Raw genomic sequence first — 13026 nt, 5'->3', positions numbered from 1 at the left:
CGCCTGTTTTCATTCGGCGCAGGCGCTCCGAGATGAGGAGGCTCGCCTCCTCAGCACTCCCTCAGTGCGCATGCGCCGATGACATCACTGAAAGAGAAGACGTCATCGTCATGGATGAAAAGACGAGAAGAAAACTGGTCTGGGAGGCTACCAAGAGGCCTACAGCAACATTAAAGGAGCTGCAGGAATATCTGGCAAGTACTGGCTGTGTGGTACATGTGACAACAATCTCCCGTATTCGTCATATGTCTGGGCTATGGGATAGTGGCAAGACGAAAGCCTTTTCTTACGAAGAAAAACATCCAAGCCAGGCTACATTTGGCAAAAACACATCTAAAGTCTCCCAAAAGCATGTGGGAAAAGGTGTTATGGTCTGATGTAACGAAGGTTGAACTTTTTGGCCATAATTCCAAAAGATATGTTTGGCGGAAAAAAAAACATTACATCACCAAAAGAACGCCATACCCACAGTGAAGCATGGTGGTGGCAGTATCATGCTTTGGGGCTGTTGTTCTTCAGCTGGAACTGGGGCCTTAGTTAAGCTAGAGGGAATTATGAACAGTTCCAAATACCAGTCAATATTGGCACAAAACCTTCAGGCTTCTGCTAGAAAGCTGAACATGAAGAGGAACTTCATCTTTCAGCATGACAACGACCCAAAGCATACATCCAAATCAACAAAGGAATGGCTTCACCAGAAGAAGATTAAAGTTTTGGAATGGACCAGCCAGAGCCCAGACCTGAATCCGATTGAAAATCTGTGGGGTGATCTGAAGAGGGCTGTGCACAGGAGATGCCCATCGCAATCTGACAGATTTGGAGTGTTTTTGCAAAGAAGAGTGGGCAAATCTTGCCAAGTCAAAATGTGCCATGCTGATAGGATCATACCCAAAAAGACTGAGTGCTGTAATAAAATCAAAAGGTGCTTCAACAAAATATTAGTTTAAGAGTGTGCACACTTATGCAACCATATTATATTTTTATATTTTTTCTTCCCTCTAGCTAAAAGATTTCAGTTTGTTTTTGACTTGAGTGGTACAGTTTATGGGTCACATTAAAAAGATGGAAAAAGTTCTGAAATGACTTAACTTTGTCTAATTTTTTTTTACATCACAGAAACCTGACATTTTAACAGGGGTGTGTAGACTTTTTATATCCATTGTAGAGCACACTGGAAAATTGGACATGGAGGTACCAAGAATTAAAGGCAACCCAAGATAGGTCATCAATATCTGGTCCGTGGGCTTCCAACTCCTGGCACACCTGACTATCAGCCATGGCCTCTTCCTAGGCCAATGATGTCACATTCATCGGTCACATGGCCCATTTGCAGCTCAGTCCTATTCAAGTGAATGGGCCTGGGCTGCAATGACAAGCACAGCTGCTATACAATGTACTGTACTGTGTTTGGTATGTTTTAAGGGGGCCACAGCAGCCTCTTGAAACAGCTAGTCGGTGGTGTTGCTGGAAATTGAACTGCACTTATCAGATGTCGACGAGGTATCCTGAGCATAGGCCATCAGTACTCAACTTCCGGAAAGCCTGTTTAGGCCTCTTGCACACAAACGTTTTTTCCCCCCGTTTACGTTCAGTTTTTGCAGATTCAGCTTGCAGTCCGTATGCTGAAACATTTATTTCAATGGTTCCGCCAAAAAAACGGAATGTACTCCGTATGCATTCCGTTTCTGTATTTCCATTCCGCTAAAAGATAGAACTTGTCCTATTATTGCCGGCAAATGACGATCTGTGGCTCTATTCAAGTAAATGGGTCTGCAAAAAATATGGAATGAATACGGAACACTTCCATAGGTCATCCGTTTTTTGCGGATCCATGCCAACTTTGCCCATTGTATACTGTTAAAACACATTACTGTAAATTACATAAATGATTACACATTTTATGTTTGTTTGCAAACCGCAAAAAACGGATTGCATACGGAAACCATATAGAGATTAACTGATCCGTTAAAAACGGACCGCAAAATACTGAAAAAGCCATACAGTTGTGTTTAAGAGGCCTTAAAGGGGTTGTCCGAGTTATTTTTTGTTCTTTCTATGTTCCTAACTAGGTAAATGTAGCAGCTTTCCAATTAACTCACTTTATCTCCAGTGGCTGGTTTTTCAGATTTGACTGAGGGTCACATGACCTGTGAGCTTCTCTCCCTGCTCTGATAAAGTTTGTTTACAAGCCTGTAAACGAGATGTCACTGTGCTGGCCACGCCCCCTTCACTGCCGGGCTGTCTGCTCTCTCCTAGGATTCTTAACCCCTTCAGCTGCACAGACTGGGTAGCTTCAGCAGTGACAATTCTGGGCACAGGAGCTGACAGACTAGAGAGAGCATTGCACAAGAAGGTAGGGGGAAGATCCTCTGTGTATTAGCAGGGTCATTATACAGGTGGGACTTGTAGTCCTACACATACAACATGCTGCAGAGTCTCCCAGCAGGCGGACATGTCATTCAGGGCAGCTCTTGTATCCACTCCCTTAGCAGTGTCATTATACAGCTGGGACTTGTAGTTCTATACATACAACATGCTGCTGATTCTCCCAGCAGGCAGACATGTTATTCAGGGCAGCACTTGTAGCCACTCCCATAGCAGTGCAGGGGGGCAGAGATTGTTTTTATTGCATGTAAACAAGGGCCAGAAAAGAACCAGGGAGATGAGGAAATATATATATATATATATAGGATTTTTTTTTTTTTTTGCATAAAACTTGCTTAGTTTAGTTATATATAGCTGCCCATCAGATTCTCAGTGCTATATATATTTTTTCCATAACTCGGACAACCCCTTTAAGGTGACTTCACACGCAGATCATTTTGCTGAATTTATTTTTAAACGTCTCTTTCAATTGAATGATGCTTGCAGAAATCCATGCGCTTGTCCCAACAAAGCCCTATTCAGATCAATGGAACCTTCCGAGATGCAGAAATTTCTACACTTGTGAATATATTGGTATGCTAAATGACCATAGAAGCTCTATTTTACTAATTACCCCAGTGAGACCATGCTCATGTTTATTCAAGATGAGTTTTTAAAAGCTATGTCTTTATTCAGACTTTCAGATAATGCATTCTAGTTCCATAACCCCTACTGATGAGATGAATGGACATTTTCGTGGTAATAGGGGCCGTGTATATATAATAAATAAAGTAGAATAACTTAAAATATGTCTATTTAAACTACACATTGAATTTGACTGTATTATATCTTAACCCAATGGACTAAATTAGCAATTAAAGCACAAAAGCAATATAAAAGGGGCACGACATGATATGGTGCAATCTGAGGGTAAAATATGCTCACTTTCCCTGGTAATGGGATGCCACTGTAAGACCTTAGTACATCAATTACCAGAGGTACAAGTTTCATATTTTATCGAAAAACGGTTTGAGGCTTTTAGATGCAAGTTTTAATACTGAAAGCGTTATGAACCATTTTGTTCTAAATGTATATACCTGTACATACCCCAGCTTAAATATTAAATCTATACATATAGCTCCAATCAATGGCTGGCCATAAATACACCATTCTAGCCACTTCAGGACCATGAGGCTTTGAGGTCAGGTATCTCACCAATGTGTAGATGCATGGAAGCGATAAATGCTTTAGAAACATTTCACGCTCTGAGCACGAGACGTCAGTTTTCCAGCCACAGTCTCCATAGTCTTTCAGATCATGTAGCATGAATGGTACAAGAAGTGCAATGAAACCCTTATTTTAGGACAAGAGAATGACAGAGGTATATATTGTGCAGCCTGTGGCTTCATCGTGGTTTTGGATGTACTTGAGCTTACAGTGGCCTAACCATTCAGTCGGGAGAAATGATCATATTACATCATGTAACAGTTTGAGAAAAGAAAATATACAAGTTAGCAGTCTGTGAACGATCACTAATAGTGGTGGAGGACGCAGAAGTCAAAGAATAGCTGAATAAAACAAACTCTGCTCCATGTGGGTCACGTGCAGTGCGCTGCATGGGGTGTCCACGCCTCGGTGTCTGCAAACATGGGTATAGTCCTGTACTGCATTCAAGTCCACAGCACCCAAATATTTTTTTTCTTCCCCAGAAGAGAAAAAATGTAAAGAGAATGGAGGTGGGTAAAAAAAACGTATCAACGGACTCCTTATTCTTCAAACATAGAAGAGCCTGACCCTTGATGTACTGACAAGAAGTTCAGCATCGTAGAACTTAGTTTCTATGATGACATTACCACTGTAAATTGAGAAAAAAAGAAAACTGTTAAATTGCAGCACAGCTCACATATATCAATATACAGTATATCACATTCATAAATGTATCTAGAACATGAGCTGCTACCACAGGGTTTCTCCTAGGACAGCTCATCAAGATCACCCAGATCAGAGAAACTGTTGGGAGAAGGAACTACACAGCTCCATCCACGTTATACAGAACAGAGCCCATCACTGCGGCACTGCTTCTCTACGTATTGGGACGTATTTGCTTATGAGTGACAGTTTGCCCTATCCTGATCTTATCATTGTATGATCTGGAATGTATCAAAGAAGTGACGTACGCCGGCACTATAATAGAATATGTCTAATCTTGTTCTATTTTTTTTTTTTCGGGAACAGAATTGCGGACCCAGAAGTGCGGAGCCGCATTTCCGGATCCGGGCAGGACATCGTGCGGCCCCATAGAAATGAATAGGTCCGCAATTCCGTTCCGCAAAATGCAGAACAGAATTGAGGACGTGTGAATGGACCCTAATATAGGCGTATTTCTGGATAGGAAATCACCACCTTAGCATTTTCTAGAAACTTAGGCCCAGATTTATCAAGACCGGCGTGTGCTACTCCAGTCTTGATAGGGCCTCCTCTGGCAGTTTGTGCACCAGAATGATACAGCATCATTATATAAATAATAATGAATGTGGCCCCGCACACAGTCGGCCCCCTTGCCAACAACATAAAAAATTTCTTGGCCCCTTGGTGTTGCTGGTGAATAAGGGTACTTTCACACTTGCGGCAGGGCGGATGCGTCAGGCTGGTCTCCCTGTCGGATCCGTCCTTCCGCTGTTTCGCCGTATCGCCGCTCCGTCCCCATTGACTATAATGGGGACGGGGGCGGAGCTCCGGCGCAGCACGGCGAAAGCCATCGGACTAAAAACTCCTGCATGTCCGACTTTTTAGTCCGGCGGCTTTCGCTGGGCACCGCCGGAGCTCCGCCCCCATTATAGTCAATGGGGACGGAGCGGCGATACGGCGAAACAGCGGAAGGACAGATCCGACAGGGAGACCAGCCTGCCGGATCCGTCCTGCCACAAGTGTGAAAGTACCCTAACTACTCCCCTAACTTTCTGTAAGGAAGCCGAGTGTCCTGCCTATGTCAGTGTCTATGCTCCTGAAATGCACACATTACCATATGACCTGGCAATGGGCCGTACAACACGAATGTGCGAATGTGGGCAGCTGAATCAGTGATTGGACTGCGCATGCACCGTTTGCCCACCCGGTGATGACATGCAAAGGAGTGAGATTTCAATAATTGTAGGACATTTTCCACCATATCAGTATATTTTACTGCGTTCTTACGTTAAAACGTTAGCTGGCATCATTTGAGACTCTGGTGCTGCTTCTATCATAGACTGCCAGGTGTTTACGGAATTGGGCATTACAAATCCAAACTCAAAGGACCACTCTGGAAAAAAAAAAAAAAAAGAATACACAATTCTACCATATTGATCTTTCATTGCTTTCAAGTCCTGTGTGGGAAATGAGTGGAATAACATGTTTTTGAGTATCATGCATCATAAAAAGGCGGCATATACATAGGAGAGTAATGGACAGGATTTAACTTCTTAACCACTTCACATCCGGGCCATTTCCCCCTTCCTGACAGAGCCTAATTTTGCAAATCTGACATGTGTCACTTTTTGTGGTAATAACTTTGGAACGCTTTTACTTACTTATCCAAGCCATTCTGAGACTGTTTCCTCGTGACACATTGTACTTCATAAATTTGAGTCGATATATTTCACCTTTATTTATGAAATAATCCCAAATTTATCAGAAATAATAAAAAAAAAAATATATATATATATATTTTTTATACAGTACAGACCAAAAGTTTGGAGACCAGGTCAATGCCACACAGAGACCAGGTCAATGCCAGGTCAAAGCTCATCAAGAGAATGCCAAGAGTGTGCAAAGCAGTAATCAAAGCAAAAGGTGGCTACTTTGAAGAACCTAGAATATGACATATTTTCAGTTGTTTCACACTTTTTTGTTATGTATATAATTCCACATGTGTTAATTCATAGTTTTGATGCCTTCAGTGTGAATCTACAATTTTCATAGTCATGAAAATAAAGAAAACTCTATGAATGAGAAGGTGTGTCCAAACTTTTGGTCTGTACTGTATATATAAAGAAAAATGAAAAAAATTAGCAATTTTTAAAATTTCAATTTAAGAAAGTGATACCCTTATAAAATATTTATTACTTAACATTCTCCATATGTCTACTTTATGTTGGAATCATTTTAGGACGTTAGAAGGCTTAGAATTGTAGAAGCAATTCTTAAAACTTAAGAATTTCCAAAACCCACTTTTTAAGGACCAGTTCAAGTCTGAAGTCACTTTGTGGGGCTTACATAGTGGAAACCCCCCATAAATGACCCCATTGTAGAAACTACACCCCTCAAGTTACTCAAAACTGATTTTAAAAACTTTGTTAACCCCTTAGGTGTTTCACAAGAATTAAAGGAAAATGTAGATGACATTTCTAAATTTAACTATTTTGGCAGATCTTCCATTTTAATCAATTTTTTCCTTTAACACATCAAGGGTTAACAGCCATACAAAACTCAATATTTATTACCCTGATTCAGCGGTTTACAGAAACACCCCACATGTGGTCGTAAACTGATGTAAGCTAAGGAGTAAAAGTATGGTTTTTGGAAGGCAGATTTACCTGAACTGGTTTTTAGATGCCATGTCCCATTTGAAGCCTTAAAGTAGAAACTCCCAAAAAGTGACCCCATTTTGGAAACTAGGGGGATAAGGTGCCAGTTTTATTGGTACTATTTTGGGGTACATACAATTTTTAATTGCTCTATATTTTTTGCGAGGCAAGGTAACCATAAAAAAAAAAAATGCTGTTTTGGCACCGTTTTTATTTTTTATAACATTCATCTGACAGGGTAGATCATGTGCTATTTTTATAGTCCAAATAGTTCTAGACGCAATGATATCAAATATGTCTACTTTCTTTATTTTTTTGTTTTAGTTTTACATAATAAAGCATTTTTGAAAACAAAATTATGTTTTTGTGTCTCCATTTTCTGAACGCCATTTTTTTTTATTTTTCTGCGGTGCAGGGTCTCTTATTTTTACAGGAACAGGTGACATTTTTTAGGTACATATTTGGGTACGAATTTTTGATCATTCATTATTTCACTTTATGGGTCAAGGTGACCAAAAATTGGCTGCTTTAGCAGTTTTTATTTATTTATTTTTACAGCGTTCACCTGAGGGGTTAGGTCATGTGACGTTTTTATAGAGCAGATCATTACGGATGTGGCAATACATAATATGTATACTTTTTCTTATTTATTCAAGTTTTACACAATAATAGCATTTTTGAAAACAAAAAAATTTAGTGTCTCCATAGTCTGAGAGCCATCGCTTTTTTATTTTTTGACCGATTGTCTTAATTAGGGTCTCATTTTTTGTAGGATAAGGTGACTGTTCGATTGCTACTATTTTAGGGGGCATACGCCTTTTTGATCGCTTGGTGTTGCACTTTATGTGATGTTAGGTGACAAAAAATGTTGTTTTTTTTGGTACTTTTTTTTTTTTAATGGTGTTCAGGTCGTTTTTTACGGATGCGGCTATACCTAATATTTTTTTTTTCACTTTAAAACAATAATAGCAGTTTTGAAGAAAAAAAAAATAACATTTTAGTGTCTCCATTGTCAGAGTCATAGCTTTTTTATGTTTTGACCGATTGTCTTAGGTAAGGTCACATTTTTTGCGGGATGAGGTGACTTTGGTACTATTTTGGGGGGCATACGCCTTTTTGATCGCTTGGTGTTGAAATTTTTGTAATGTAAGGTGACAAAAATGATGATTACTTACCGGTAATCGGATTTTCCAGACACCACGACAGCACCACAGAGAGAGGGGATCCGCCCCCAGGGACAGGGAACCTGCAGAAATAAAAGGGAGAAGCCCCTCTCCTACCTCAGTGGTTTACAGAGCATTAGAGACTCCAACCCAAGTTAGTTTAACCAACACGCATACTATCTACATCTATAATACTATATTTTTTTTTTTTTGCTACACCCAGTGCACAAGAAGAACCAGGAAAACCCCAAGGGAGGGAATAAGGAAGGGTGCTGTCGCGGGGTCTGGAAAATCTGATTACCGGTAAGTAATCATCATTTTTCCCTTCCCCCACGACAGCAACACAGAGATTACAGAGAACACCCTTCCTTATGGGTGGGACACCGCTTGAAGAACCCTGGTATCAAACAGGAGATCGGAGGAGGAAATTAGTTGAAGACGATAGTGTCTATAGAAAGTGGAAGGAGAGGACCACGTGGCATCTTTGCAAATATGCTCAATTGGGACAGTATATCTTTCTGCCCAGGAAGTAGAGACAGATCTAGTAGAATGTGTCTTGAGTGTGATAGGAGGAGAATTACCAGATAACGTGTAGGCAAGAGATATAACAGACCTTATCCACCTAGCCAAAGAACTCCTAGAGGCTGCCTTTCCTCTGTTCTTTCCTGAAAAGAGGACAAAGAGGGAAGTGGAATTCCTCCACTCCCTTGTTACTTCAAGATTGGGGTGGGCGGTATAGGCAATATAAATTTGTGCCACGATATGGATTTTGTGCATATCGCCGGACTGCGATATGACCACGGAGCGGCAGTTCCGATCGGAGTCCCAGCAGTGTAATACTGGGGCTCCGATCAGTTACCATGGCAGCCAGGACGCTACTGAAGTCCTGGCTGCCATGGTATGTCAGTGAGCAGCATTATACTCGCGTGCGCCGTGGCCGCCGGGAACTCCTTCTTCTGTCTGTGCGGTGCATTGCTAATGCTTATAGCTCACGTGCGCCGTGGCCGCCGGGCGCTCCTTCTCATAGGTCTATGCGGCGCATTGTTAATGCTATAAGCATTGGTGGCAGCAGCACAGACGGAAGAAGGAGCGCCCGGCGGCCACGGCGCACGTGAGTATAATGCTGCTCACTAACATACCATGGCAGCCAGGACTTCAGTAGCGTCCTGGCTGCCATGGTAACTGATCGGAACTGCTGCTGCCTCCAATGATGTGGGGGGAGGGGGCCCCTGCCACCAATGATCAATACTGGCGAGGGAGGGGGGCGCACTGCCCACTGCCACCAATGACGGGGGGGAGGGGGACCCTGTGGCCACTGCCACCAATGATTAATACTGGGGAGGGAAGGGGGGTGGGTTTAAGTTACCAGAGGGGGCTGATAAGAGGGAAAGCCTGGGGGGCACATGAGAGCCTGGGGGGTGGATCAGAGGCTGGGGGGCAGAGGTCGTAATAACGCCTGTACAAGTGTCACTGACGCCTGTTCAGGCCATTTTACTCCCTAGAAAAAGTCTAAGGCGTACCAATACGCCTTAGACCTTTCCCTTACATTCAGCACTGTGAACTGCACAGGCAGCGCAGCGATGCTGCCTGTGCGTGCAGTAACTAATAGCAAAGCTCCTTACAGCTCGGAGCTTTGCTACTGGTTAGTTTGAGCGGGTGCCGGAGCAATACAGACCTCTGCAGCAGGGGAAGCTGGCGGGAGATAAAAGGAGGAGGGGCCGGCTCCCGAGGATGGCTGTACCAACGAAAGCCGTGCTGCTCGAGGAACACAGCATACATGTCCGAGACATCAAAAAGACTATGACTATGTCTGGACATCAAGATTGAGGCACAGAACAAGGTGACAGCAGCAGCCTGTGATGTATGTGGTGCAGTGTGTGATCATCACACCCTGCACTCCATACAACTCACACTGATGTATGTGGTGCAGTGTGTGTGATGTATGTGGTGAATGCAGGCAGGGTATTATAGCCAACTGATAACGTACAGGGAAGATCCAGTATATTGGACTGTACTTTATCCCTTAGCTATAATTGCCTGCTGTTATTTAGATTAGTAATGGTTCCCCCACATAAATACCCACCTCTTAGACCACGTTCACACCACGACTATATATTTCTGTTGTTCTGCTCCGTTAGATGAGCAGAACAATGAATATAATGGTAGTGCTGGATCGGGCATGTAAGGCTGGGGTTTTGTCATAAGTTCAACATACACAAAAAACGTATATGTTAACAGACGCCTCAGACAGATGCCATACTTTCACATCTGTCACCATAGAGTTCCATTGTAAAAATAAAAAAGTATTATATTTTTTTTTTTTTTGCAGGACTCTGCAGGAGGGGAAAGTGTAGTGTACTATGTTTTTCAATCTTGTAAAGTCCAGCAAAAAAAAAAAAATGTATAGGCTAGCATATACTTTTTCTTCTTTTTTTTACAGTGGAATTCTATAGTGACAGATGCCACAGTATGGTGGAGTCTGTTAACATATATACGTTTTTTGTGTGTATATTAAATGTATGACAAAAACTTGAGGTGAACCCAGCCTAACTTACATGGTAGAAGCTGAACAGACCCCCTAGACTATGATGGATCTGTTCAGTTTCCATTTGGGATCTGTCTTTTTACCAGACAAAAAAGTGCTGCATATAAGGCTTTTTTCTCTGGTCTTTTTCACAGAATCTGCACCAAAGGCTCCAAACACAGCCTCCAACACAGATGTGAACAAGTGTAGGCCTATATATTATGCATTTGAATTATTGCAAATTTCACACTCCTCTTCGGGTAAAAATACTCCTCAAAAATGGTAAGAGGAGTATTTTTACTCTTCCGGAAAAAATGTAGTGCGACCTCTGCTAGGGGGCACATGAGGCTGGGGGGCTGATCAGAGGCTAGGGAGCACATGAGAGGCTGGCTGCCATGGTCAGCTCCCTGCTGTTGTGTGCACAAAGCACAGGGCAGCAGGGAGAGTGTAAAGTCCTATTCACCCTAATAGAGCTCTATCAGGGTGAATAGGACAAGTGTTCTAGCCCTTAAGGGGGCTAATAAAAAAAAAAAGTTTAAACCCCCCCCCCCCCCCCAAATATAGAAAACAATATATTGCATATCGCACATGCTTAAAGGGGTATTCCCATCTTGCTACTTCATCCTCACTTGCTGCCAGCTAGCTGTTCACTTCCTGTTTTTTCTGCAGCGAAGGCAGCTAGAGTGAAGGCCGGCCACGCCTCCTTATGACATCACACTGAGAGCTGAGTCCTGTGCGCTAGTTCATGTGAAGAGTATGACTCATCAGTCTGGCAGCCTGCAGTGTCTGTGAGGGGAATGGTCACTCAGAGAGCCATGTGAAGTGAGCTCAGTGCACAGTAACACGTGGCTGTTCTGCAGTTTTACACATAAAATCTCAGTCTGATCTTTTACAAACCCATTCTGTGCATCAAAAACTGTAATTCCATATTATACATTAGCCCAAAAGCTTGACCAACCCCCACCCACCAGCACTGATGCAGATTTGTTTCCATTACAGCTGTACTCTAGTTGTGTATAAACCTTACACTATGTATCTTTATACAGCTCAGCTACATGTGGCTACTCCAGTCCCCTAACATCACTTTGGCTGAATGGCTTCCTATACAGCCCTGCTACATCTTTATTCTACTCCTCCACTAGCACTGTGTCTGAAAAGCCTCATATACAGCTCTGCTACATCTGTCTGTTTATCTCTTCAATCAGCACTGTGTCAGAACAGCAGCGTATTCAGCTCTGCTACATCAGTTTATCTCTTCAACCAGCACTGTATCAGAACAGCCACATATCCAGCTCTACTACATCTGTTTCTCTTTCACCAGCATTAAAGCTGACATACCACATATACAGCTCTGCTACATCTGTTTTTCTATTCAACCAGCACTGTGTCAGAACAGCTGCATATTCAGCTCTACTACATCTGTTTCTCTCTTCAACCAGCACTGTGTCAGAACACCCGCATATTCAGCTCTGCTACATCTGTTCCTCTTTCACCAGCATTGATGCTGACCTGCCACATATACAGCTCTGCTACATCTGTTTTTCTATTCAACCAACACTGTGTCAGAACAGCCGCATATTCAGCCTGCTACATCTGTTTCTCTTTCACCAGCCCCCAAGTGCCTTCATCTGCCCCCAAGTGCCCCAAAAGTGACTCCATCTGCCCCCATGTAGCCTCCATCTGCCCCATGTAGCCTCCATCTGCCCCCATGTAGCCTCCATCTGCCCCCATGTAGCCTCCATCTGCCCCCATGTAGCCTCCATCTGCCCCCATGTAGCCTCCATCTGCCCCCATGTAGCCTCCATCTGCCCCCATGTAGCCTCCATATGCCCCCATGTAGCCTCCATCTCTTTCACACTTGCGTTCTTTTGTTCCGGCATAGAGTTCCGTCGTCGGGGCTCTATGCCGGAAGAATCCTGATCAGGATTATCCCCGTTCAGGATGCATCAGGATGTCTTCAGTTCAGGACCGGAACGTTTTTTGGCCGGAGAAAATACCGCAGCATGCTGCGCTTTTTGCTCCGGCCAAAAATCCTGAACACTTGCGCTAAAGTCCTGGCAGCCATGGCAAAGTGTAGTGGGGAGCGGGGGAGCAGTATACTTACCATCCGTGCGGCTCCTGGGGCGCTCCAGTGTGACGTCAGGGCGCCCCACGCGCATGGATGACGTGATCGCATGGACGCGCTCTGACGTCATTCTGGAGCGCCCCGGGAGCCGCACGGACGGTAAGTATACTGCTCCCCCGCTCCCCACTACTATTATGGCAACCAGGACTTTAATAGCGTCCTGGCCGCCATAGTAACACTGAACGCATTTTGAAGACTGATCCGTCTTCAAATGCTTTCAGTACACTTGCGTTTTTCTGGATCCGGCGTGTAATTCCGGCAAATGGAGTACACGACGGATCCGGA

At 43.3% G+C, this 13026-nt stretch overlaps 1 protein-coding gene across 1 annotated transcript in view; it reads right to left on the bottom strand.

Moving 5' to 3' along the window:
* Nucleotides 1-2623: 2623 nt before the first annotated feature.
* Nucleotides 2624-13026, bottom strand: part of PDE6D (phosphodiesterase 6D) — a 56928-nt gene continuing 46525 nt past the window's right edge. The window contains exons 4-5 of the mRNA XM_044290399.1: nucleotides 5560-5665; nucleotides 2624-4219 (exon numbers count right to left, since the gene is read on the bottom strand). Coding sequence (XP_044146334.1) covers nucleotides 4138-4219; nucleotides 5560-5665 — 188 coding nt within the window. The 3' untranslated portion in view covers nucleotides 2624-4137. The remainder of the gene's footprint in view (nucleotides 4220-5559; nucleotides 5666-13026) is intronic.

Source organism: Bufo gargarizans, chromosome 4 (genome assembly GCF_014858855.1).
Source record: "Bufo gargarizans isolate SCDJY-AF-19 chromosome 4, ASM1485885v1, whole genome shotgun sequence".
Classification (NCBI taxonomy): Eukaryota; Metazoa; Chordata; class Amphibia; order Anura; family Bufonidae; genus Bufo; species Bufo gargarizans.
This window is presented reverse-complemented; position numbering and strand designations above follow the sequence as displayed.